This window comes from Loxodonta africana, chromosome 1 (assembly GCF_030014295.1).
Source record: "Loxodonta africana isolate mLoxAfr1 chromosome 1, mLoxAfr1.hap2, whole genome shotgun sequence".
NCBI lineage: Eukaryota > Metazoa > Chordata > Mammalia > Proboscidea > Elephantidae > Loxodonta > Loxodonta africana.
In genome coordinates, this window is record NC_087342.1 from 547,116 (window position 1) to 572,503 (window position 25,388).

The 25,388-nt window shown below is 43.5% G+C and overlaps 1 protein-coding gene across 2 annotated transcripts; it reads left to right on the forward strand.

Moving 5' to 3' along the window:
- Positions 1-4,988: 4,988 nt before the first annotated feature.
- TAGLN3 (transgelin 3) lies at positions 4,989-17,219 on the forward strand. Of its 2 annotated transcripts, XM_003412996.3 has the most exons (5): positions 4,992-5,382; positions 5,676-5,857; positions 6,896-7,070; positions 15,409-15,511; positions 16,897-17,219. In XM_003412996.3, exons 2-5 carry the CDS (start codon positions 5,678-5,680, stop codon positions 17,036-17,038), a joined length of 600 nt encoding a protein of 199 aa, XP_003413044.1. In that variant the 5' UTR covers positions 4,992-5,382; positions 5,676-5,677; the 3' UTR covers positions 17,039-17,219. The 2 variants fall into 2 exon arrangements, with proteins under 2 accessions (XP_023407604.1, XP_003413044.1); XM_023551836.2 differs by lacking the exons at positions 15,409-15,511; positions 16,897-17,219 and having other exon boundaries at positions 4,989-5,382; positions 6,896-8,352.
- Positions 17,220-25,388: the final 8,169 nt, after the last annotated feature.

The window sequence follows — 25,388 nt, forward strand, 5'->3', positions numbered from 1 at the left end:
AAATCACCGAACCTAGGGGTGGTCTTGGGGACGACCCCTGACCAGATATAAAACTGGTTAATGTCCTACAGGACAATAAAGCTACGATTTGTGGAATTAGTTTTATACCCGACAAAAATCACTTACAAATCAAATATATAAATCTGTGTGTACAACGAAGTGCCTGAGGCTGGACTGAGCTGATTTTTGGCTGTTATTTCATTCAAGAAATCAATAGCCTATTCTACCCAGACACTGCTATGCACAAGAATTAGAAAGATGAAGAGGCAAGGACCCCATCCATGAGAGTTTTCTGCGGTGAAACATAATTATAATAAATTTGTAGTGTATCTATAGAGGCAGAGCAGCATAATGGCTAATGGCAGAGACTCTGAAGCTTTGGCTCACCAAGTACTAGCTCTGTAACTTAGCCATTTGCTTAACCTTCCCGAGCTTCCATTTCCTTATCTATAAAATAGCCTCATGTAAACCTACATAGTAGGGTGTAAGGATTAAATAGGGTAAGAAGCATGACACATTTAGAGCAATCCGTAAAGCGCAGGAGGCGCTACCCTTCAGCTGTTGTTTTTATGATGCACAGAGCACAGTCCAGTGAGAAACTGATGGGCACAAACAACCCGTGCAGTGTAGGAAGGGGGGAGGGCTTCTAAAGCTGAACCTGGATTTGACCTTCCTAACCTCAAGATTCCAAACTGAAATGTCGGTTTTATGAAAGCCTTTCAAATGGTCAGGGTTTGAGAGAGAGAGATCTTCGCAATCCAGAGTCGAGAGAAGCTGTTTAAATGATAATCTAGCTTGGTAGATGTCTTAGTCATCTAGTGCTGCTATAACAGAAATACCACAAGTGGATGGCTTTAACAGAGAGAAGCTTATTGTCTCACAGTCCAGTAGGCTAGAAGTCCAAATTCAGGGCGCCAGCTCCAGGGGAAGACTTTCTCTCTCTGTCAGCTCTGGAGGAAGCTCCTTGTCATTAGTCTTCCCTTGGTCTGGGGCAGCTCAGGAACCTCAGGTCCAAAGGACGTGCTCTGCTCCTGGCACTGGTTTCTTGGTGGTGTGAGTTTCCCAGCTCTGTGCTAGCTTCCCTTTCCTTTTATCTTGTGAGAGATAAAAGGTGGTGAAGGCCACACCCCAGGGAAACTCCCTTTATATTGGATCAGGGATGTGACTTGGTAAGGGTGTTACAATCTCACCCTAATCCTCTTTAACATAAAATTATAATCACAAAATGGAGGACAACCACAGAATACTGGGAATCACGGCCTAACCAAGTTGATACACACTTTTTGGGGGAACATAATTCAATCCATGATAGTAGAGGTTAACATCACAAATTCCAAATGACTTGAGTTTGAGCTAATGAGATGCAGTATATTCTAGCACATGGTTAATTACGTTAGTATTTTTCCCCAAAAGCTTTTTTTTTTTTTTTTAAACCACTCCATCCCATGTACTCAGTCATGGAAAATGCTTGAACAGCAAGCATTCAGTAAGGACATTATCCTATGGAAATTCTGCATTAAAAAAAAAAAAAAAGACACCACTAAACAATCTCAAAATGTGCAATGGAAAGGGATAAGGCAAATGCTGATGGAGAAGAAGGCTACTGAGGCTACAGAAAATGTTTTGCTTTTGGCGTTATCTGTTGAGCTTAGGGAAGCTCTGGTGGCATAGTGGTTAAGAGCTATGACTGCTAAACAAAAGGTTGGCAGTTTGAATCCACCAGGCGCTCCTTGGGAACCATATGGGGCAGTTCTACCCTGTCCTATAGGGTCGCTATGAGTCAGAATCGACCTGACGGCAGTGGGCATTGGGTTGAGCTTAGAGGCATTTCCAGACACTCAGCAGTGTGTTCTTCCCTGAGCCACCCGTGGAAAGGTCTATGTGGAGAAGGGGAGGGAAAGTGCCCTGGGCAAAGGTGAGTTTATAAAGCGTGGAGATACCGAGCAAGCAGAACATTGCTTGCCACATAACCCTTCCCAGAACTGTTCCCAAAATGGATATGTCAAATTTCCAGTAAATTTGGAACTGTTAAAAAATAATAGCATTTTCTGGAGGAGAAGAGAAGATGTGTGGAATTTAAATACAATACCTTTTTTAAGTCCCTGGGTAGTGCAAATTGTTCAGCCCTCATTTACAGCATTTGCCAAAGTCCATGGTATAAATACTCCAGCCACGTCTGATTTCAAGCCACCATCATGACATCACTGAATACAAAGTTGGGAAGAAAAGCCCAGTAATACATCATTATATAATAATTATATAGATGAAGTAGGTGTAAATATCCCCAGGAACATAAAATAATAGTAAAACGTAGCAAAATAAATTAGAAAGTGATCAGTTTTGAGTATTTAACCTTTCTCATATATTTAAGTGTACGTTTGCATAATGTAATTTTTAAACGGCTGAGTTTAACAACTGGGACTCAAAATTCCTAAAGAGTCCATGTAATCATGGACTCTCACATTTACATCACTTTATGATTTGTGGTCTGCCTGACATTCTAGTCTTATATTTTTCTTTCGGCGTGCCTCTGCCCTTTAAGAATGATACTTTGGTAATACTAGAATATTTATTTCCACCTTCTTAAGTAAGTCAGGCTATTTACATCAGCAACTTCCCCTAGTTAACTCCAACCTGGCAGACACCTAATCATCTTTTGAGACTCAAATTTAAGATGATTTCCTTTATAATCCTTTCTGTACCCCTATAGCCCTCTTCTAGGTATAATTGTGCCCAGCAGAGAACCTGGTGCATGCTTTTACAACTGGTTGGCATTTATTGTTTACAAGTTTAACTTTGCCACTAGACCATGTTATCGCTTACTCGTGTTTGTATCTCAGATACACTGGACCTTAAAAAAAGTTGTTAAATAACTTAGGATGCGCTCAGTAAATGTTGGCTTGAGCCAGTTTCCACCGTCACCCCCCCCCCCCCCGCCCCACCCCAGGTGATTAGGTGTTCTTTTCCCAAAGACTTCCTCTGGATTTGTGGTCTCTTCAAACCTAAGCCTTACCTGTGGCCCCTGTTTGCGACTGTATTCTCTCTAGACCTATGGACTCAATCATTCAATCAAAACACCTCAGCCATTTTGTTACAATGGGAGGGAGTCTCTGGGTACAAAAGATCTGCTTAACACAATCTGCAAAAAAGGGGGAGAGGGAAAGAAGGCAAATGGATACCTTTTAGAATTATTTCTAGCTTACGGCTCAAACCAACATCTTCCTTAGAGCAATTACAGACCAGGAGGAAGTAAAATGCTTTCTGTTGCGATCTCTGCCCTATTCGTCTCAGGTTGACCCTGACCTTGGTGCAGCCACCCAAGACACAGCTCAGGGACTGCAGATTCTGCTGGCAACTTTCCTGCCCTAAACTATCCCCTAAGCTCCCTGTGCCTGAGATAGTTCTCATGTCTAGAGCTTCCTCGAATGACAATTCCACGTGGCATCAAAACTCCCGTTAGTCAGCCCTTCTTTTGCCACTTTCAAGACCCCAAACCAAAAAACTCACTGTGGTCGAATCGATTCCAACTCGTAGTGCCCCTATAGGACAGAGTAGAACTGCCCAGTAGGGTTTCCAAGGTTGTAAATCTTTACAGAAGCAGACTGCCGCATCTTTCTCTCATGGAGCGGCTAGAGGATTTGAACTGCAGGTTTTTTGGTTAGCAGCCAAGCCTTTAACCACTGCACAACCAGGTTGCCTTCCTTTCTAGACCCACGCTCTCCTAATACCTCCTGGTTCTGTCACAACTCTGTCTTTTAGAGGTCTCTCCCAAGCCTTCAACTATGGACTACAAAGCCTTTTCTTAGGCGAAGCATCCACATATATACTAAATTTTCATTAGTCTGGGCCCCAGCCCAGCAGGAGATTTTTGTAATACATGTATTATTTGAGGAGTCATTTTCTGCATAGCTTCTAATCAATTTCCCACAGTGACAAAGTACCAACCCATATTCTTGTTGTTACATGCTTTTGAGTTGGTTCCAACTTGTAGCTACCCTATAGAAGAGAGTAGAACTGTTGCATAGGGTTTCCAAGGAGCAGCTGATGGATTCAAACTGTGACCTCCTGGTTAGCAACTGAGCTCTTAACTGCTGCACCACCATGGCTCCATCCCATGTACTAGAGTGGCTTTATCTAATGTGCCTGAGTCAGTTGGTCAATCCATCTTAGGGGCAAGAATTATATTTTTTTCCTCTTCCCATCTCCAGGGCCCAGCCTATTACTTGGCACATTTAAAGCCAAAAACACTCAAACCTGTTGCCGTTGAGTGGATTCTGACTCACAGTGACCCTGTAGGATAGAGTAGAAGTGTCCTGTATGGTTTCCAAACATGTAATCTTTATGGAAGCAGGCTGCCACATCTTTCTCCAGAGGAGCACCTAGTGGACTCGAACCACTGACCTTTCGGTTAGTGGCAGAGTACTTTAACCACTCCACCACCAGGGCTCCTTAATGGCACATTTAAGCACTCAGTCAATATTTGTTGAATGAAGAACTGAAAACAAAAAACCTGTTGCGGTGGAGTGGAGAAGAAAAAGACCAAAGAACAAATATTTGGATGTTTTTGTCATGAAGAGTACCCAGAGCCTTACACAACACCAGTGAGACTCAATCTCTGCCCCAGTTGTCAGTGTGCCTTCACGGTCCTTAATTGTAACTGAACAGATGAAACCTTTACCCTCTATATCAAAACCTTTCATTGAAAGAATCCTCGGTATGTTGAGCTCCATTTAATTTACAAAACTTGTTGTTAGTGTCTTTCGGTTAAAATAGCACTGAGAAGCTACATTCCTTGCATAAGTTAAACTGAGCCACAAAAGTTTCCCACAAGGACACAAGTTTCAGAGTGAAATCTTGGGGCTGAGAGCTTAACAAATTCATGATTGTGGCTCTCAGTTCCTCCCCTCCGCCCTGAACAACTGTGACCTCAAGAGTGTGGTTTGACGACCCTGAACAGATGGACAGTCGGCAGATTGCGCCCTCCCAGAGGACCCCAGTCCCACTGTGCAGCTGTAGGCTGGCCCTGCGGACAATGGGCCAGGCTCCCCAGAGGGGGAGGAAGAATGGTGCAGCTGAGGGAGAAGCTGGCAGCCGGAGGGAGGCGGGCGGGCTTGACTGACACCAGAGAGGGCTGGCTTTTGGGGCCGCTCTTAGCAACAGCCCTGGTTTGACCCTCGTCAGCCCTGAGAAAATCGAATCAGTGCCCTGTTCTCCTAGGCAGGATGCAGCTTCAGCCGCTGAACGTCAAGGCAGCCCTCCTCGCTGCCTGTTAATTACAGGCGCGTTCGTCTCCCATGGTTCCTGTCTTTGCAAAGTGCCACTGAGAAGGGGGACCAAAGGACCACCGCCCCACCCCTTGCTGCTCCGGCTTCAGGCTTGATCGTGAGTCCTCATGCATTGTCTCGGCTCTCGGGTAGGCGGGACTGCGACGGGGGTCCCAGCCCCCCTGGGCCTTATTCTTTTATTCTAGAGTCACTGGCGCCAGCCTGCGCCTTTCTTTGCCATTTGCAAGTGAAACCCCGTTGGCTTCCAGGGCTCCTTGAGTGAAACCACGCCCGGCTTTCTGCCTGCTTGGCGGCTGCCAGGCCAGACCCTCACCAAGCCGGGTCCAGCCTGCAGGGACCCGGGGCGGCGGTGCTATTGTGTGGATGGCGGTGTCCGCTCGTGTCTTGCAGAGATGGCTAACCGGGGCCCGAGCTACGGCTTAAGCCGGGAGGTGCAGGAGAAGATCGAGCAGAAGTACGACGCGGACCTGGAGAACAAGCTGGTGGACTGGATCATCCTGCAGTGCGCCGAGGACATCGAGCACCCGCCCCCGGGCAGGGGGCATTTCCAGAAATGGTTGATGGACGGGACGGTAAGGACCGCAGCCTCGCTGCTGCCGGGGCGGGGGCTGGGAAACCTCCAGGGCGCTTTGTTTTAGAGCCAGCCTGCGCTCGGTCTCACGGAGGATGGGAGCGCCTTTATTTCTACCGGGTTGGAGCCGCTGGGTTCCCTGCATCATCCCCTAGCTAGAGGCTTGGTTCCCCCCCCATCCCATGCATGGCAGCTGCGTTCTGATAGTTGGCAAATTCAGCGCCCTTCTGCTTTTCCTAATGGCGCTACAGAGAACTATTTCTTTATGATCTCCTCAACCTTCTTGTTTCATCAGCGCATGGGGATTTTTCTTTCCCCAGAGGAATGAGTTGGTTAGACAGTAAAACAAAGGAAGGGCTGGGGACCTAGCACACTCCCAGCCCTCTCCAGGCCCTGGCTGCTCACTGTCTGTCTCTCGAATGGATGAGTTCTCATGAAGCTAAAGGGAGTCCTTATTTAATACCTGATTTTCTGAACAAGTGCTTGTGTGTTTGGGAGGCTGGGAGCTGCTGGCTGTCATTTACTGTTACATAACTGCCCCCCCCCATCTGGTTGCCCAGGGCGTGGGTTGTAGGTAGCTGGATAAGGGTACCCAGTCCAGTTCTTTTACGCATCATTAGCACATATGGGATGAGTGATGGAAGCCGCAGATAGAAGTGATAATATTAGACTCTATCATTTGACAGCATACCCCCCCAGCCACTAACTCACCTCTTCATTGAAAGTCTGGGGTCCTGTCTACCTCCCACTCGGCATCATTTCCTACCTGTAAACATTCTTTTCCTAGCCCAGAAAAGGAAAGGAAGGCCCAAGAAGGGAAGGGGGCTTTCGGCTGCAAGACCCACTGTGGTCAGGTGCAGCCGTGGGAGTGGGGTTGTCTGGGTTTTTAGGGTTTGGTATGGGAGCCTGGCCACAGTGCCAAGCCCGTGCCTTCCTGCGGCCTGTGACTTGCCCTGCCCAAACCTGGTGAGCTGTGCCCAGTGAGTGACCTGCAAACACAAAGGGACACATTGATTCTGTCTCCCCTCTCCTCTTTCAGGTCCTGTGTAAGCTGATCAACAGTTTATACCCACCAGGACAAGAGCCCATTCCAAAGATCTCAGAGTCAAAGATGGCTTTTAAGCAAATGGAGCAAATCTCCCAGTTCCTAAAAGCTGCAGAGACATATGGCGTCAGGACCACGGACATCTTTCAGACGGTGGATCTATGGGAAGGTAAACAGCCCACTGCCTTTGACGTTGTTCTCCCCTCCCCTGCTTTGGCTGCTTCTCTTTGTGAAGCCAGCTCACTCATGGTGTTCTTCCTTGTTCTGCGGGTGTGTTTAGTGCTGGGGTGGGCTGGGGGCGTGTTCTCAGCTGTCAGCCTTGGGGCACAGTCAGCCCCTCCCCCCCTTAGAGGTGCCCTGTCACGAGGCATACTCCTCTCTAAGGGAACACAGTCTAGGACACTCATCGAGTTCAGCACACCAACATATAAGCAGAAGCTCAACCAAGTGGAAGCTAAAATGGTTACCAGGATGCCTTGCATTCTGCTTGCTCCTCCCATAACACACTCCTTCAGAACAGAGCCTAGCTACTGGGAGAGAAACGAGGCAGGGGGTGAGAGCTTCTGACTCACCAGCAGCCAGGCTTGTAGACAAAGCCAGCTGGTGCTGTTTGTCATTCACTCTGAGAAATAACACCGCAACCTTTTGTTCAACCATCATCAGGGAGCTTGGTAACTATATATTCTAGATACATATTCTGCTCACATCACCTGACAAGTGATTTTTTTCTTTTGGATTTGTGAATTGGTTTGATTATGAAATCTTATAAAGGTGTAAAAAGCAAATGACATTTCTGGACATATTTAACAGTCCACCATTATTGGGGGAAATGATGTGAATGGAGACATTCTCAGAGAATTTGAGACACAAATTCTCACAGTGCCTAGTGTTCCCTTTAGCCCAAATGTGCATGTTCATCCATGCAATTGTGTTCTCAATTAGGCCTGCCTGAGGCACTGGGAGAGCAAGACCAGGCCAAGCATGGTTGCCAGATTGACTTTCACATGCCCATTGTCACTGGCTGTCATCAGTGGCCCCACCAATAGGATCCCCAGAGCAGTGAGTCAAATGGCTCTTCTGACAGTGAGAATAGGTAACTTTCCTCTGATGAAGAGACAGTGGTATTTTAAGGGGTATTCAGATGATGGCTGAAATGGATTTCTAGCAGAGGACCATCCTATTAAAAGACGTGTGAAGAAACAATCGCCTCCTTAATCTTCACACCCTTCTGTGTCATGTTTAGAGCTGGTATCTCCCATTTCCTTCATAGACAAGTGGTTCAAATCCCAAATGCCAATGAGCTTGCCTTGTGTGATGCCAGGACCTCAAAACTTTCATATCCAAAACTTCAGGCCAGACCGTTGGACTCCATGGACTCTTGGCTCCAATTCACAATGAAATGTCACAGTCAAGACTTAGTTCCTGCTTCCTAGGTCAAAATTATGATGATTTCCCGCCCCCCCCCCCCCCGAGAATAAGAGAGTGACTGCTTATTGCATTTTCCTATATACTAGACATTGGGAACTCTATAGAACACAGTTCTACTCTGACTCACATGGGGTCATTAGGTGTTGGAATCAACTCAATGCAACACGCAAAAGGCATTGTACTTGTGTTGTACCGTGTAACGTCAGTCGATTCTCCTAACAATCCTATGAGGTGTTATTAATTTCCCCTTTTCGAGGAGGATGCAACTGAAGCTTGCCCATGGTTACTGGTGTACATCAAACAGCTAGTAATTAGCAGAGCTGGAACTCCGACCCAGACTCTCTGATGCCAAAGAATAGAGCCGTAACTAGTCTTTCTTGCTATTCTTTGGCCAGGGTTTAGTTTCCTTCACTTACACCATGAGCATACTGTGACTAAGAACAGTGACTAGTTGGTTAGGATGAAGAGGATGAGGGGGAGGATGATTCAGGGCTGTATGGGGCAGAAGGATAGAGCTCCTGCACTGTGGGGTTAGTGTGAATGGAACGGGACCTGGTGAGACACAGCAAGTATAGGAAGTGTGTAGGAAGAAGAGGGAGCTGGGAGGTGGGGACCCTGAAGGGACATTCCTGCCTTTACTGAAGATACCTTACTTACCTTTTCTCTTTTTCCAAAGACCACTTTACACCTAGGAGGTGCCCACAGCAAGGCGGTCTGGTGTGTAGGGTCTCTGTCAAACAGAGTAGGTGGAGGTCTACACCACCTGCCCCAGCCCAGTGTGCTAGTTCTCATATAAGGAAGAAGGAGACTAAGAAATATGAGCATGGCTGTGTTAGCCTGAGATAGAGTAGTCAACAGGTGGACTCCAGGCAGGATTATGCTCCCAGAAAAAGGGAACAAAGCAGACACTGAGGGATCTCATCCCCAGGGAGAAAGAAGATGGAGTTGTAAAGGGAATCAGGAAGAAGACCCACTCCAAGGGTACTGTGGCTGACAGGTAGACGGAAGAACTATAGGTACGTCATGTGATAGGTAGGGGTAATAGAATTGGCAATAGGGAAGCGGATGCTCAGGAGTTTCTGATAGCCCTGAGAGGCCCTGACAGAGACTTAAGAACAACCTTAAGTGGGTCGTTTTGAGCAGAGAATGAGGGGTTGGAGGGCTGGCCTTGAGCAAGCCCAGCTGTGAGAACCACAACACAGCAACATGGACTGAGTGAGCAAAGCCGGGGCCTTTTCTGCAAGAGCTGGGTGGTTGCCCATGAGTTTTAATGTGATTAGCTGGAATCAAAGAGATACTTTAGGGCAGGACTGGCATGAGTTTATGTGCCATGTGAGGCGTGTACATGTTTGTATACAGAGCTACTGGACAAGCCATTTGCTTAGCCTAACCCCACATTCTCTCTTCTGTCCTACATGCTGGCTCTGGGCTTGGTGCTGTCCCCACATTTCAGTTTACTCACATAATTCCTCATTTCCTCCCCTGGGGTATTGTGGTAGCTGTGGTTGCCTTGGCTCCAGCCCTCTTTCCTGGGTACATCTCTTCCTCATCTGCAGGCTTTACATGACCTACAGCTCTCAGTCTGTCTAGTCAACGCCCTGTCACTCATCTTCCTTGTTCTGCACCTTCTTCCCAAATAGGGCTCAGCTTGCCCACAGCTGCCCAGTGGCTCCCCATGCTTCTCTTACGAGGCAGACCTATAAAGCTGCAGGGACCCAGGCTTGTGAAATGCCTTCTCATCCAAACATCCTTTATTCAGATAGGCACAACCTCCAAATGGATCCACTGAACTGAAACCCCTTTTAGATGCAAGGTGAACTATTTGGGTTGGACACTGAGGCAATCAGGATAAAAGATCGAGAGCTTTAAAAAGGAACCCAGGGCTGAATGGTCTAAAAAACAACCCTACTGTGGGGACCTTATAGACAATGCTGCTGAAGTTTGCCCTGGGAGGTAGCTAGGATGACTGGATCTTTTCAATGACGGGGAAGAAGTGGGGAAAACTTAGAGAAATGGTGGAGGACTGAGGAGGTCTTCCTCTTGGATGAGAGAAGGTGAATGGCCTGGCAGGTTACTTTCAGATCTGCCATGGGTACCCTGAAAGGGTGGTGCTGTGCCAGCTGTTGGTGACTCGGAGTAGAGCACACTGGTGCATCCTGGGTAAGACGTCAGCATCTTTTCTATGGAGGAGGAGGGAGAAGGAAAAAAAAAAAGGAAGGAAGAAGAAAGGGAAGAGCCTTGTGTGGGTGTAGGTGTGTGTGTGTGATACAGAGAAAGGGACAGAGAGAGAGAGGGTAAGTGCTCTGGTCTAGTAAGTATCTGGACAGAAAGCCTGCAAGGAAAGCTTATGGTATTACAGTAAAGAGTAGAGCATAGGCTAGTTCAAACACCTGCTCCACCACTTACCAGTTAACCTCTCTGAGCCTTGGTTTCCTCAGCTATAAAATAGGGATGGTAATAGTACCTACTTCACAGGGTTGATGTGAGATGTAAATGAGATAGTGCATTAAAAATGCTTAGCATAGTGCCTGGCAACAGTAGAGTTTGATAATGCTGGCAGTGTAAAATTATTATTATCATCAGCTTGTCCTTCCCAACACTAATAGAAAATGAAGAAAGGTAGGAAAGGTCTCTCATACTCTGTCTTGAAATAACGGACTTTATTAATGGCCTCATATAGGAGTTGATAAGGTTGCCTGGATGATCTTTGTCCTTGCTGTCATCTGTGGTACCTTCACCTCATCTATTATTCTCCAGTAAGGAGCGTCAGCTTTATGGGCCACCATATGGGATTTTTCTCCTTTGTGCTCATTGCCCTTGATGCCTTTCATTATGTTTGTTTTACCAATTGCAGACCCAGAGGATTCGGGTACAGTGGAAAGTTTTGGAGTCAGGCAGGTGAGCTAAAACTCTTCTTTAGAGATGTGAAGCTGTGTGTTTAAGTGATGGTATTTAGCTTCTTGGAGCCTCACTTCCCTTTTCTGTAAACAGATCTAGCGCTTCCCTCATAGGATTCTTCCCTGAAAGGATTAAAGGTGCAAAATGCCTAACACAATGCCTGACTAATAGACACCTCATAAATGTTGGCATCTTTCTCCCGATGATAAGTTCTTCAGGAACTGATCTTGTGGTCTCTTTGCATAACCATATGGCAAGCATTAGACACTTAGAATTCTAGAAAGTCTGAGCAGGCAAGACTCAGAGGCCAATCAAATGGAACCATCACCATCCTGATGAAAAGGAGCATCAACACATGGTTTTGGCACACCTCCCTACTCACCTGTCCTTGACAGCTGGGCGCTAAAGTGAGGTTTGCATGGGGGATGGAGTGCCTGAAAAGTTCAAATACATTTTCTAGAAGGTGTCACTATATGTGTCACTCCTCAACAACCACAACAGAAGTGACGTTTCACCAGTTTGAGAGAAGTTTTGGGAGAGCGTTTTTTTTTTAAGGTGCAGGTTGTGACTTTCAGCATCACAACTGTCTGCTGCTTGAAGCTTTCTTCTCTTGTCAAACTAGCTTTCATTGCTGGCGATTTTGTTTACCGGGCTTCTCCTTCAGTGGTGGTTCTCAAACTCAAGGGCGTCGGAAACACCGGCAGAGCTTGTTAAAAAAGAGATTGCTGCCCCCCTACCCTGAGTTTCTGAGGTATTAGGTCTGGGGTGGGACCCTGGAATTTGCTTTTCTCACCAGTTCCCAGGTGGTGCTGATTCTGCTGATCTGAGGACCCCACTCTGAGAACCACGACCCTACAGACTTTCTCTTTCCTTAGACCAAAAGGCAAACAACGGAAATTCACCAAACCCACAGAGCAAGCTCAGCCGATCCTCTGACATTTTTCTCTTGACAATAGAATTTTTTTTCTCTACCTGCAGTGGAGGGTTGAGGACTCTGCTGAAGTTATTATTCAGGAAAATAAGGAATGTTTTCTTCAACTACTGCTTGCCTTCCCCGTAAGTCTCAGGAAGATGAAAAAGGCTAGTATTCCATAAGTCACAAGGATGACTCAAGGCTGATACAAAATACAAGTACCACTGAAACAAGCAATTTTGACTGAAAGACTGGGTTTTAGTATTAAAGTAGAAATAGAAAATAGAGAGTATTCAATCTGACTTTTCCCACTCAGATGACTTCTCTTTTGCCTTTTTTTTTTTTTTCCACTTTACCCTTTATGTTTGTTTATATTTTCTTTCCAAAGACAGGCATAAGATATTCTAGAAGTAACAAACAAATTTAAGAGAACAAAATCCTTGTCAAATATCTTTAAGGTGATAGCACTAACTTTATTGGCATTAAGGATCCTGGGAGAGGGGGGATGCAGAACTCCTGGCCCCTCTCTCAGAGATTATAATTTAGCAGTTTGGGGTGCAGGACTACACTTTGGGAAACATCGCTTTGGAGTACTCTACTGTCAGGTAAAAGTGTTCGTTGCTGTCCGAAACTCTGAAAATGTTTGCCGGGTGAGGTTGGGAAATATACTCGCCATCAGCTCTTTTCAAAACTTGAAGTCTAACACTGGCCTCCTCTCATGGTAGGGTGATCAGAATCCAGGTAGCTGATTACATTTCGGAGCTGTGTCAGTGTAAACCTGTCTCTTCCTCTTTCATGTGTCACTTCCCTTATGGTCAATGGTCTCCTTAGATCACCAGCAGGACTCAGTCTCATTTGCTATCCCTGCATTTAGAAAATTCCCAACAGCTACTTGGTTCTCCTTTTAAAACTGCTGCTTCTTTGTTGTCTTGAAAGAATGGCCATGAGCAGTCGTTTCCAAACTGCCCGATGGATCCGCTGGGGGATCCAGGGGCGACTTGCAGGGAGCAGAGAGATCCCAAGCCACCAGGGCTCTGGGCTAACTCCTAACGCGGACCAGGGCCCTTCTAATTATTGCTTTTACTTATTTGACTTTGTGAAAGATATCTCTGAAGGATGGAGTTATTGCTTAACAAATATTTAGTACTTATCACATGCCACACATGGTGATGTTTTAAAAAATCAAAGAGCAAAGTATTGGAGAAGTGCTTGACTGCTCATCTGGCTGCATCAGAATCACCTCAGGAGATGGCTCCAGAGTCTAGATTTTTTAAGATTCTTGGGTAATTCTGATGATCTGTCTAGTTTGGGAGTCACTCGGTTAGACCCATGTTTCTCAAACTCACCTGATGGTATGAATCACCTGGGGAGCTTATTAAAAATAAAGACTCCCAGCCCCCACCTCAGTACTACTGAATCAGGGGACTGACCTAGAAATTCATATTTTAAAAGAGATCCCATTGCCCCACTCTCTTAAGTAATCTGAGAAGTTTGAGTAACCCCACTCCAAAGCAGACTGTGTTCAGCTATTATTTCTGCTTGCACAGATTTGAAGGCACAACAACTAGGCAGATGTTACACTTGGTGGTGATATGAGCAGTTTAGCTTTTGTTATTTTATCCTGTCATACAATCACAATTACAGAAATGCTTTTCATCTGGAGAACAGAAGAGTCATCTGACAACCACTTGTGTTTCCTATCATCTTCTCAGTATTTTGTGTGTGCCGCCAAGCATGTGTTGCCCAGATACTCTGTTCTCCACCATCCCAGCTGTTTCTTGAATCTGGGGCTCTCTTCATTGAGAGTTCAACCCTGTATCCATCAACCAATCCCACAGGGTCCCAGGATTCAGGAAATCACTCTGTGGTTAATGTGGGGGGTGGGTGTGGGAGTGGAGGAGAGAGGAGAGGGAAGAAGGAGTGTCTGCCTCTCTCTGCTCTTTGATAAATGGACATCTTGGACTGGACTTCCTTTGTGGGCCTTAATTGTTGTTTTGTTACAGTTCATACACCATTCTCACTTTCCATCTGCCTCTCCCTGTAATTCTGTATTCCCTGGTGGCTGAGCTACACAGGCCCAGCTAGAGATATGCAGATGGTTCACTCTGGCTAAAGAAGGCCTTTTCATATTTGCCCTTTTCCTTCACAGCTCCTCATCAGGCTGAATGCTGCCTTCCTTTTGACCCTGTGATTTTTGGCTTTTGCACTCCAAACTTGGGCCTTTCACAGACCTTTGGTCTGCTACTAAATTGCGGGGCTAATCACACAGTAGCATCTTTCCCAGTCCAGGGTACATCAGTCACCAGGAAGGGAGAGAAGAAAAAACGGTGAGAGGAGAAGGCTGACTTGTGGGGCCCAATTGCCTTCTCCCTGTGTGAGGGTCACTGGGCTTCTCAGGTAACAGTCATCCCCCCTCTCATTGTGGGAGGGGGCACCCCACACCTCTCACTCGCTTTCTCCCTGCCCCTCTTTCTTCCTCTGTCTCTCTCTCCCTCCATGTCTTCCCTTTGCTCTCTCTTTCTTCTCTCATTCACACACAAAGCAATTGTCTAGTCTCTCCATTTAACTCCCTTCGAGCAGCGCAAATTAAGAGCCTATCATTTGTGTCAGCTTGAGTGCTTTCTATGTTGATTTGCTTTTCTTTCTTTTCCCAGCGGGTGGCCTGAATAGCCTAGTGAATACTCAATTTCATGCACATGGATGCTTTTAGACCCTTTTAACCCAGATAAAGTAAAAGAGAAAAACAACTTGGGGGTTGACACAGAGTTACCCACCCAAACAACTTCTCGCCAGCTTTCTTTTCTCTTTTCAGTCCTGAGGAACCATTACTTTTCTGCAGGACCACAATGCCAGCCCACCCACAGGATCTGCTCTTACCACAGCTTGTAGATACAATCAAGGCGAAGTCATCTGCTCAGTGCAGGCACCTACCTGTATATGCACTGCTAGGTGTTTGGAATGTTCTAGTCATACAGCAATTATGAATGGGTTAGAAACTGGATATCTCAGGTATATTCTGTGTAAATAAATAAATAAATAAATAATTCTGTGTTTTTTTTTTTTTTTAATCAGGATTTTTTTTATTCCTTTGTAAAAAGTTTGTCTATGATCATTTTAGGGACACATTGATAAGTGGTTGATGGTGCCTCCCCTGATTTTAATTACAGTAGCCTTCTATCAGAACTTCCTTGGTGAAGGTCCAGTCCTTTTCTCCCAGAGCCCCTGGATCTAACACATGTTTGGCTTTGATCCCTTTGTTGGCTTCTAGGGAAGGACATGGCCGCTGTGCAGAGAACCCTGATGGCTCTAGGGAGTGTTGCAGTCACCAAGGACGATGGCTGCTACCGGGGAGAGCCATCCTGGTTTCACAGGTAAGAAACCCTTCCTTGCCCCTTGGAACAGAGGACAGTTTTAAACAGAGGCAGAGTTTGAAGACTTGGAGCTCCCACAAGCTATTTCTACCCAAAACCGCTTGGAGTAAGCATGTCCACCCCATAGAGCCCCTCAGAGCAAAGAGAGACCAATGTTGCCATTCACACCAAAATCCCACCCAGGGTAGAGTGCTTTGTCCTTTTCTATGAGAAAAGCTGATCCTCAAGCTCGGGCTGGGCTTCATTTCTCCTGAGACTTGAGGGACTGGATGGCCTTACTTAGAGGTGACTTGATGTCTAAACTCAGTTTTATTGTGACCTGAACAGCCCTAAATCTACAAAAAAAAAAAAAATTATACTTAATGAAGGGTAAATATTGGGGTGACCACATGTCCTATTTGCCCTGATTAGTGCCTGTTGTCCCAACATATTTATTAATAGTACCCTCTTTCACTCTCAAAAGTGCCCTGGGCTGGATGATAAATTATGTGACCATCTCAGTAAAGGGCCTTTTCCCAAAGTGAATTCTCATGTGTGTGGAGGAAGGGCTTAAACGCAAACTCAATAGCTTAATGATGAATGAAGAGAAAAGAGCGCCTGGTAGTAGATCATTACTGTCTATTGTCCTGAGTCACATTTCTTCTTCTTAGCAGTTATAGAAAAGTACCTGTTTGTGTTATTTTAAAGGAACTTGCTCTGAAAATCTCCTAGATATTGGCCAGTTGAAACCTTGGTTTTATTTCCATCTGTTAGTAATCCCCTATGATACATACGTATGTATATATACATATATGGAAACCCTGGTGGCCTCGTGGTTAAGCACTATGCCTGCTAATCAAAAGGTTGGCAGTTCGAATCCACCAGGTGCTTCTTGGAAACTCTATGGGGCAGTTCTACTCTGTCCTGTAGGGTCACTATGAGTTGGGATCGACTTGATGGCAATGGATGTATATACATATATACACACTCACACATATATATACCTGTACCCATTGCCGTTGAGTCGATTCCGGCTCACAGTGACCCTAAGAGACAGAGTAAAACTTGACTTGCTTTGTAAAAACAGCTGATTTTCCTTTTCCTAAGAGCTTGAGATCACCGTGGGGGAGGGTGAGGAGATGCTGGCTGAAAAGACCTAAATGCTGGGGGAGAAAGGAAGGAGTCAGGAGAGGAGAGAAAGGAGGAAACTGAGAGTGAAGACCCCAGAGAAGCAGCCATTGACTCTTTGCTGGAAACTCTGCAAAGCCGTCTGAGCTTCTGAGGGTGGGGAACTCATGTATCTCCTGGTAGACCGGTTCTTTTCATTGGTGCTGTCTCACAGCAGGCTTAAGAAGGGGTTGCACGCTGTCAGAATGACGTGATTCCGTCTTACTCCCTCTGCCCAGGAAAGCCCAGCAGAACCGGAGAGGTTTTTCAGAGGAGCAGCTTCGCCAGGGACAAAACGTAATAGGCCTTCAGATGGGCAGCAACAAGGGAGCGTCCCAGGCGGGCATGACCGGGTACGGGATGCCCAGGCAGATCATGTAAGACGCCGAGTCCCGCCCCTTGTAGGGAGGACGAATCTTCCACTCCACGGTCTCCATGGAAAAGAAATAGTCACCTTCCGACCTCCTCCTCTTTCTCAAAGGCTCCTGTCTTTGGCATTTGCAAGTGCTGCGTTTCCGCTGAGAATCCGCGTTGCCTACCGCTGCCCCCTTCAGTTCATTTAGAACTATGCAAAGACTCCGCTTCCTTCCTCCTCCTGAGCTCCTTTTTGGCCCACAAGTCTTTGTTTGTTGGATTATTTATTTACTTATTTATTTGCCAACAATTTCCCTCCCCCACTATAGAACACACCTAATAAACACTTTAGCCGTGTGTCGTAGAGTGTAAAGTTCATAATTTTCTTAGGGCCGTTGCAGGCAGGGCTGTTTTTTCTGTTGCTCAAGAGACCAGCAAGGTGTAAATACTCTTAAACTATGGTTGTAGAAATATAGGTTAGCTAGGTGAATGCTCTTACATGTTGATAATGTTCGTTTTGGTACTTGAATGTTCATTTTGGTAACAGAAAGTTTAGGAATAGTTTTGCCCACTCTAAAGCCCAAGGCCATGAGTTGAAGAACAAGGTCTTTGACCCCACAAATTATTTGAATACCTTTTGTTCTTAGTTGCCATCGTATCAACTCCAGCTCATGGCGACCCATGTACAACAAAAGGAAACGTTGCCCAGTCTTGCACTATCTTCACTATCGTTTTATGCTCAAGTCCATTGTTGCAGCTACTGTGTATTTTGAGCGCCTTCCAACCTAGGGGGCTCATCTTCCTGCACTATATTGGACAATATTCTGTTGTGATCCATAGGATTTTCACTGGCTAGTTTTTGGAAGTAGACTACTGGTCTTTCTTCCTAGCCTGTCTTAGTCCGGAAGCTCCACTGAAATCTGTCTGCTGTGGGTGACCCTGCTGGTATCTTAAATACTGGTAGCATAGCTTCCAGCATCCTAACAACACACAAATCATCATGGTAAGAACAGCTGACACACGAGTGCTGGATATGAGCACCTACTTTATGCGTAATAAGCTAGATCCAGTAGAGGACACACGAATGAGCAAGACAAAGCCCCAGTTCTTAAGAATCTCTCACATAGATGCCCAGGAAGAATCTGATGGATGGACAGACAGAACGGGTAGATGGATGGGTGGTCTACGGAATGGATGAGTGGGTTGATGCCTGAGTGATCAGTTTTCACTTCTCTAGTGTCTTAGTGTCTTAGTCATCTAGTGCTGCTATAACAGAAATACCACAGGTAGATAGATGGCTTAAACAAAGAGAAATTTATATTATCACAGTAAAGTAAATTCAGGGTGTCAGCTCCAGCGGAAGGCTTTTTGTCTCTGTTGGCCTTCTCATCAATCTTCCCCAGGACTAGGAGCTTCTTTGTGCAGGAGCCCCCGGTCCAAAGGATACGCCCTGCTCCCGGCACTGCTTTCTTGGTGGTATGAGGTTCCCAACCCTCTGCTTGCTTCTCTTTTCTTTTATCTCTTAAGAGATAAAAGGTGGTGCAGGCCACACCCCAGGAAAACTCCCTTTACATTGGATCAGGGAGGTGACCTGAGTAACGGTGGTATTACAATCCCACCCTAATCCTCTTAACATAAAATTACAATCACAAAATGGAGGACAACCACACAGTACTGGGAATCATGGCCTAACCAAGTTGATACATTTTTTGGGGGGACATAGTTCAATCCATGACATCTAGCAATAATCTTTCCCCTACAGACCAGATCCTGGCCTGATGCTGACATTTATACAGTTTCTTCATCAGTCAGGAGTTATAATACAGATTACTCTTCTAAAATGGTTCTTAGGATCTAAACTGCTAAAACTCTTGGATATTGACTAAAATTGAGCTCTAGCTAAGACAGGATAGATTTTTAAGATTTCCTCATCCACAGAAATATTAAGAGGTAAAATAAGTCTGGGTACCACCAATTCCTCTTATTCTATCCTACCAGTAGAAACATGAAACGAAGTGATGCATTTAGTAAGAAGGGAAATATGGTCCCCCTTCCATGTAATGAATGAATTACTATTTAACAAGAAAATATAAAAAAAAAATGAAACTATATGCATTGCAACCCTCTAAATTGCTTGGATGGTGGTTTTCAGACTGTGTTCTTTGCAGTTCTAGGCTTCTGTGGAGCTTTCTATGGAATAACCATGGGGACAAGGGGTCTAGGGAGAACCATGGAACCGCCACTCCTGCATCAACCAAAGCAACTCTGGTGTCACCTATTGTACATATTTGGGTCTGGTATAAGATTTTTTAAAAAGACTTTTCGTATTAAAAAAAAAAATTAAAAAAGAAAAAAGATTACAATAAAAGAAATTAGTCTGTAGGTGACCTAAAGGGCTTAATGTATTCTCTAGGGTCCTAAAAAACTGAGTGCCCCTTTAAAAGCCACTGGTGAATTGTCCATTCCTGGAAAAATGTTGCACAAACACGGCTGCTGAATTCTTTCCTTAAACCTTATCTTGGACTTGCCACAAGAGTAAGAGAGGGAGTTAGATGTTTCCAAAGAAGTGAAATAAAATTGGGAGGAAATTCACGGAGAGATAGAAAGTGGTTTGGCCCCTGTTGGAGACTGGTGAAGGCTAGTATGGGAAATAGCCACCTCCAGAGTGGGAATAGTTTGGAAGAAAGCTTTCAGGCCACACCCTGTTATGTCCTCCACGTTGCACTGGCTCCATCATTGCTGTACTAGAGACACCAAGAGGCAAGAAAAGCAGAACCTTCATTTCAGAGCGAGCAGGATGCAGCCTGCTCCATCCAAGGCAGTGCCAGGTCCCAGCTGGAGTAAGGAGCAGGTGATCAGAGCGTGGGTAGACTGAGCAGCCCCTGAGCATTTCCTACTGCAGTCCCCATCCCACCCACCCACTCAGCCTGCCCCCACCCTTACATCCCCAGGTGATTACAACCTAAAGATGGGGCTGTCAAAAATTTTGAGGTTAACAACTAGGGGCAGGAATTGGGGTGAGGAGTGGCAAACAGAGTCCAGTTTGTAATTCCACAGACTATCTGCCTCAATATGTTTCTAGCTACCGTAACTCACCAGAAGCTATACAGTCTAGGGCCTGGGACTTTTGTCCATTTCTCCACTTTGCATTTGCAGTCAAGGCCACAGATAACCCCAGGAAAATGTGAGCTTACAGGAAGCAAGTGAAAGACCTGAGAGGTACAAGGAGCACAGGTACTGCCGTTGAAAGACGAACTAGGTAACCTACACGAGATGAAGTAGAATTCATGGACCACGTAGAAGAATCATTAAAAATGAGCCTAATAAATAAACTAAAAATGGTAAGAGAAAATATTGAAAACATGAAGAAAGGATAATCCATTATGAATAAAAAAATTGGAGATACAGAATATAAAAAAATTAAAGATCGATGGCAGAATTAATACAAAGAACAAATTAGTAAGTTAGAATACCAAGACAAGGAACTCTGCCAAGAAAAAAAAAAAGGCATAAGTAGATAGGAGGTACAAAAGAAATGTTAACTTACATGGGTCAACAATCATGTTGTCGGAATCTCAAAAGGATACGGCAAAATCAGTGTAGGGGAGGGAATGTTTGAAGAAATAATTTTGAAGATTTCCTAAAATACAGATGTAAGAACTCAGTTTTAAAATCTCATAAAGTGGCAAAAAATAAATGGTAAGAGTGTTCACTGGAAAATAATCTAGTGAAGTGTATGAATATTGAAACTAAATAGAAAACTCTCAAAGAGTCGAAATGGTAAAAGTAGATCACTGAACTTCTCAACAGTAGCCAGGGACACATGCAGTAATTTTTTAAGGTTCTGAAGGAAAAGAAAATTGAGCATAGACCTTTCTATCTAGCTAATTGATTTTTTTAAGGCCAATACAACAGAACTATTAATAGATATGCCTGGCCTCAGACAATTAACTACACAAAGATTCTCTTTGAAAACACCATTGGATAAAGCACTCTGATAAGAAAAATGTATTACCAGGAAGATGCTAGGAGACATAAGAAGTGAGGAAAAGCAAATTTAAGTTAGAAAATTTTATTGTTTAAGGGAACAAGAACTAAGCATAGCAAAAAAGTATATCTCAAAAACCCAAAATTAAAATTCTAGACAATACCAACATTGTGAGTGTGAAGAAGCACAGAAGACAGGGACAGATGAGAGTGTTCTAAGGAAATTATCTTGTGTGGAGGAAAGATAGAAATATTGACAAATTTAAGAAATTATGAGAAAAAGATAAATGTATGGAGTCCAGCTCACTTTACGAGGATAATTCATTGTTTCCAAAACCCAATAAGAAAAGTACAGGCCTATTTTACTTGAGAACACAGGTGTGAAAATTCTAAATAAAATAATATCTAAGCAACTTCAGTGTGTTTTCAAAAGTATGTAGAATGAACCATTTTCTATATTTGAGTGAATTATTATTATTATTTTATTGAATGGGCTGTTTGGGAACCCAACCTTTTACACCAAGTAAAACTTGAACCTATGTTCCATTCCTTGACTTTCTATCTTCTAAAAGTCGTAGAGTGCCTATTCCAAGCCTTACACTTTATATACAATAAAACTGAAGAATAGATATTAAATGGTTTATGCGAAACATCATTTAGCTAGTTAATTTGGAAGTAGAATTTAAAACCATTTCCTAGACTTTCAGAGCAGTGCTCATTCCTTCCTATTCCTGTCTATTTCATGGCTATTCTGCTAATTCTTCCTAAGACGTCATTAACTGATAATTTCTTTATGTAGTAGTTTATTAATTCATTCATTCATTCAAAAACTGTCCTGGTAATCAGACTAAGCCATCTATATGCTGAAGACATACAATGATCCGAAAACCATTCCTGTCAACCAACCAATCAACAAGAATTCATTGAGTCCTTAACATATATAAAGAATTGTCTTACGTCGTTGGGTGCGGGCAAGTCGGTTCTAACTCACAGAGACCCTGTTGTACAACAGAATGAAGTACTGCCCGATCCTGTGCCATTCTCAATGGTTGCTATGTTTGAGCCCATTGTTGCAGTCACTGTGTCAATCCGTCTCGTTGAAGGTCTTCCTCTTTTTCCTTTTTTGTAATTATTGTACTTAAATGAAGGTTTACAGAACATCTGGTTTCTTATTGAACAGCTGGTACATACGTTTTTTTGTGACATTGGCTACCAACCCCCTGACATGTCAACACTCTCCCTTCTCCACACGGGTTCCCTATTATCCACTTTCCTATCCCCTCCTGCCTTCTGCTTCCTTGCCCCTGGGCTGGTGTACCCCTTTAATCTCATTTTGTTTTATAGGCCTGTCTAATCTTTAGCTGAAGGGTTTCTTGCAGTAGTCTTTTGTTTTCTTTGTATAGGTCTTTTATATCCCTGGTTAGATTTATTCCTAAGTATTTTATTTCTTAAGAGCTATTAAACGGCATTGTTTTCCTGATTTGCTTGTTATCGTTCTCTTTATTGGTGTATATGAATCCAACTGATTTTTGTATGTTTATCTTATATCTTGTTACTCTGCTGAATATTTCCATTAGTTCCAATAGTTTTCTCATGGAATCTTTTGGGATTTCTATGTATAGTATCATATCATCCGCAAATAGGGACAGTTTTACTTCTTCCTTACCAATTTGGATGTCCTGTATTTCTTTTTCTTGCATTATTGCTCTAGCTAGGACTTCTAGCACAGCGTTAAATAGGAGTGGTGATAAACGGCATCCTTGTCTAGTTCCTGTTCTCAAGGGGAATGTTTTCAACCTCTTTTCATTAAAAGTGTTGTAGGCTGTTTTGTCTACCAAAAAAAAAAAAAACCCAAACCCATTGCTGTTGAGTCGATTCCGACTCATAGCGACTGTATAAGACAGAGTAAACTGCCCTATGGGGTTTCCAAGGCGTGTCTGGTGGAATTGAACTGCTAACCTTTTGGTTAGCAGCTGTAGCTCTTAACCACTATGCCACCAGGGTTTCCTGATTTTACATAAATGTCTTTTGTTATGTGGAGGAATTTTCCTTCTATACTTACTTTATTGAGAGCTTTTATCAGGAATGGGTGTTGGACTTTGTCGAATGCCTTTTCTCTGTTGATTGAGATGATCATGTAATTCTTTTATTTTATGTGGTGGATTATGTTGATTTATTTTCTAATGTTGAACCATCCTTGCATACCTGGTATAAATCCTACTTGGTCATGGTGAATTATTATTTTTTTGATATGATATTGAAGTCTATTGGCTAGAATTTTGTTGAGAATTTTTGCATCTATATTCGTGAGAGATTGTTGGTTGGTAATTTCTTTTTCTGTGGTGTCTTTGCCTTGTTTTTGTATCAGGGTTATGCTGGCTTTGTAGAATGAATTCAGAAGTATCCCTTTTCTGTGTTCTGAAATAGTTTGAGTAGTACCGGTGAAAGCCCTTCTCTGAATGTTTGGTAGAATTCTCCTGTGAAGCCACCTGGGCCAGGGCTTTTTTGTTGGGGGTTTTTTTTTATTATTATTACCTTTTCAATCTGTTCTCTTGTTATGGGTCTGTTCAGATTTTCAACATCATTTTGTGTTAGTTTGGGTAGATAGTGTTTTTCTAGAAATTTATCCATTTCCTCTAGGTTTTCAAGTTTGTTGGAGTATAGTTTTTTTTTTATAGTACTGTGTTATGATCCTTTTTATTTCATTTGGGTCCATTGTAATGTCCCTTATTTAATTACTTATTTGGGTTATTGGTGTCCTTTCCTGTTTTTCTTTTCTCATTTTGGCCAGTGGTTTGATGATTTTGTTGATCCTTTCAAAGAACCAACTTCCAGTTTTGTTGATTCTTTCTATTGTTTTCCTGTTCTCTATTTTGTTTATTTCTGCTCTGATCTTTATTATTTCCTTTCTTCTGGTGGGTGTGGGCTTCTTTTGCTGTTCTCTTTCTATTTTTTCGAGTTGTATAGCTAATGTTTTGATTTTGTCTCTTTCTTCCTTTTTGATGTGTGCATCTATTGCTATAAATTAACCTCTGTCAATTGTTGTGTCCCAAAGGATTTGGTATGATGTGTTTTCATTCTCATTTGATTCTAGGAACTGTTTATTCCGTCTTTGACTTCTTCTATTACTCAGTGGTTTTTAAGCAGGGTGTTATTCAGTTTCCATGTAACTGATTTATTTTTCCTTGCTCTTCCCATTATTAATTTCTATTTTGATGGCATTGTGGTCAGAGAGGATACCTTGTATTATCTCAGTGTTTTGGATTTTGTTGAGGGTTGCTTTGTGGCCTAAGATGTGGTCTATTCTGAAGACTGTTTCATGTGCATTGGAAAAGACTGTGCACTTTGCAGCTGTTGGGCAGAGTGTTCTATACATGTCTACGAGTTCAAGTTGGAGGACTGTGGTCTTTAGATCTTCTCTATCTTTTCTGAGTTTCTTTCTAGGTGTTCTGTCCTTTACCGAGAGTGGTGTGTTGAAGTCTCCTACTATTATTGTGGACCTGTCAATTTCTCTTTTCAGTGCTGTTAACAGTTTGTTTTATATTTTGAAGGCCCATCACTGGGTGCATTGATATTTATTATGGTTATGTCATCAGGATGGATTGTCCCTTTAATCACCATATAATGCCCTTCTTTGTCTTTTATGGTGGATTTTGTTTTAAAGTCTGTTTTATCTGAGATCAGTATTGTCACTCCTGCTCTGTTCTGGTAGCTGTTCGCTTTTCCATCCTTTGATTTTTTAATAAATTTATGTCTTAGTTTCTAAGGTGTGTCTCTTCTAGACAGCATATTGATGGATCCTGTTTTTTAATCCATTCTGTCACTCTGTCTGTTTATGGATACATTTAGGCCATTTATATTCAGTGCAATTATTGATAGGTGTGGGTTTATTGCTGTCATTTTGTAGTTTTTTTTTTTTTTTTGTGGTCCTGACATTTTCTTTGTTCCCCTTACTGTCCAGTGCTGAAGACCTTTTGTTCGTCAATTTTTTTCCATTTCTTTTGTTTTTGTAGATTTTGTGTTTACTGAGACTGTTTTTCCTCTTTATTTTGATGAGTAGGTTTGTTAACTTTTTGTGTTTGCCTTAAAATTTATCCCTATTTTCTTAAGTGTGAACCAGTCTTTTATTATTTGGCATTGCCTTGTTTTCCTCTCCATTTGAAAGTTTTATTCCTACATTGTTTATTCTCTCTATTATTGTTCTGTTTTTGTCATTTACAGATTAACTTCTCTGATTCCCTGTTGTAAATCTTTTAGTTTTGATTAATTCTTGAGAGTTCATTACCTAGGTTGGTATCTGGCTGATGCAGTTTTCCTTCCTAGATCCCGGCTGTCATCTGATGTTGTTTGTTCTCAAGCTGAGGTACACCCTTTAATAATTATTGTTTGG

Coding starts and splice junctions, on each gene's coding strand:
- TAGLN3 (XM_023551836.2), top strand. CDS start 5,678: ATGGCTAACCGGGGCCCGAGCTACGGCTTAAGCCGGGAGGTGCAGGAG. Junction 5,858..6,895: donor AATGGTTGATGGACGGGACG/GTAAGGACCGCA, acceptor CTCCTCTTTCAG/GTCCTGTGTAAGCTGATCAA.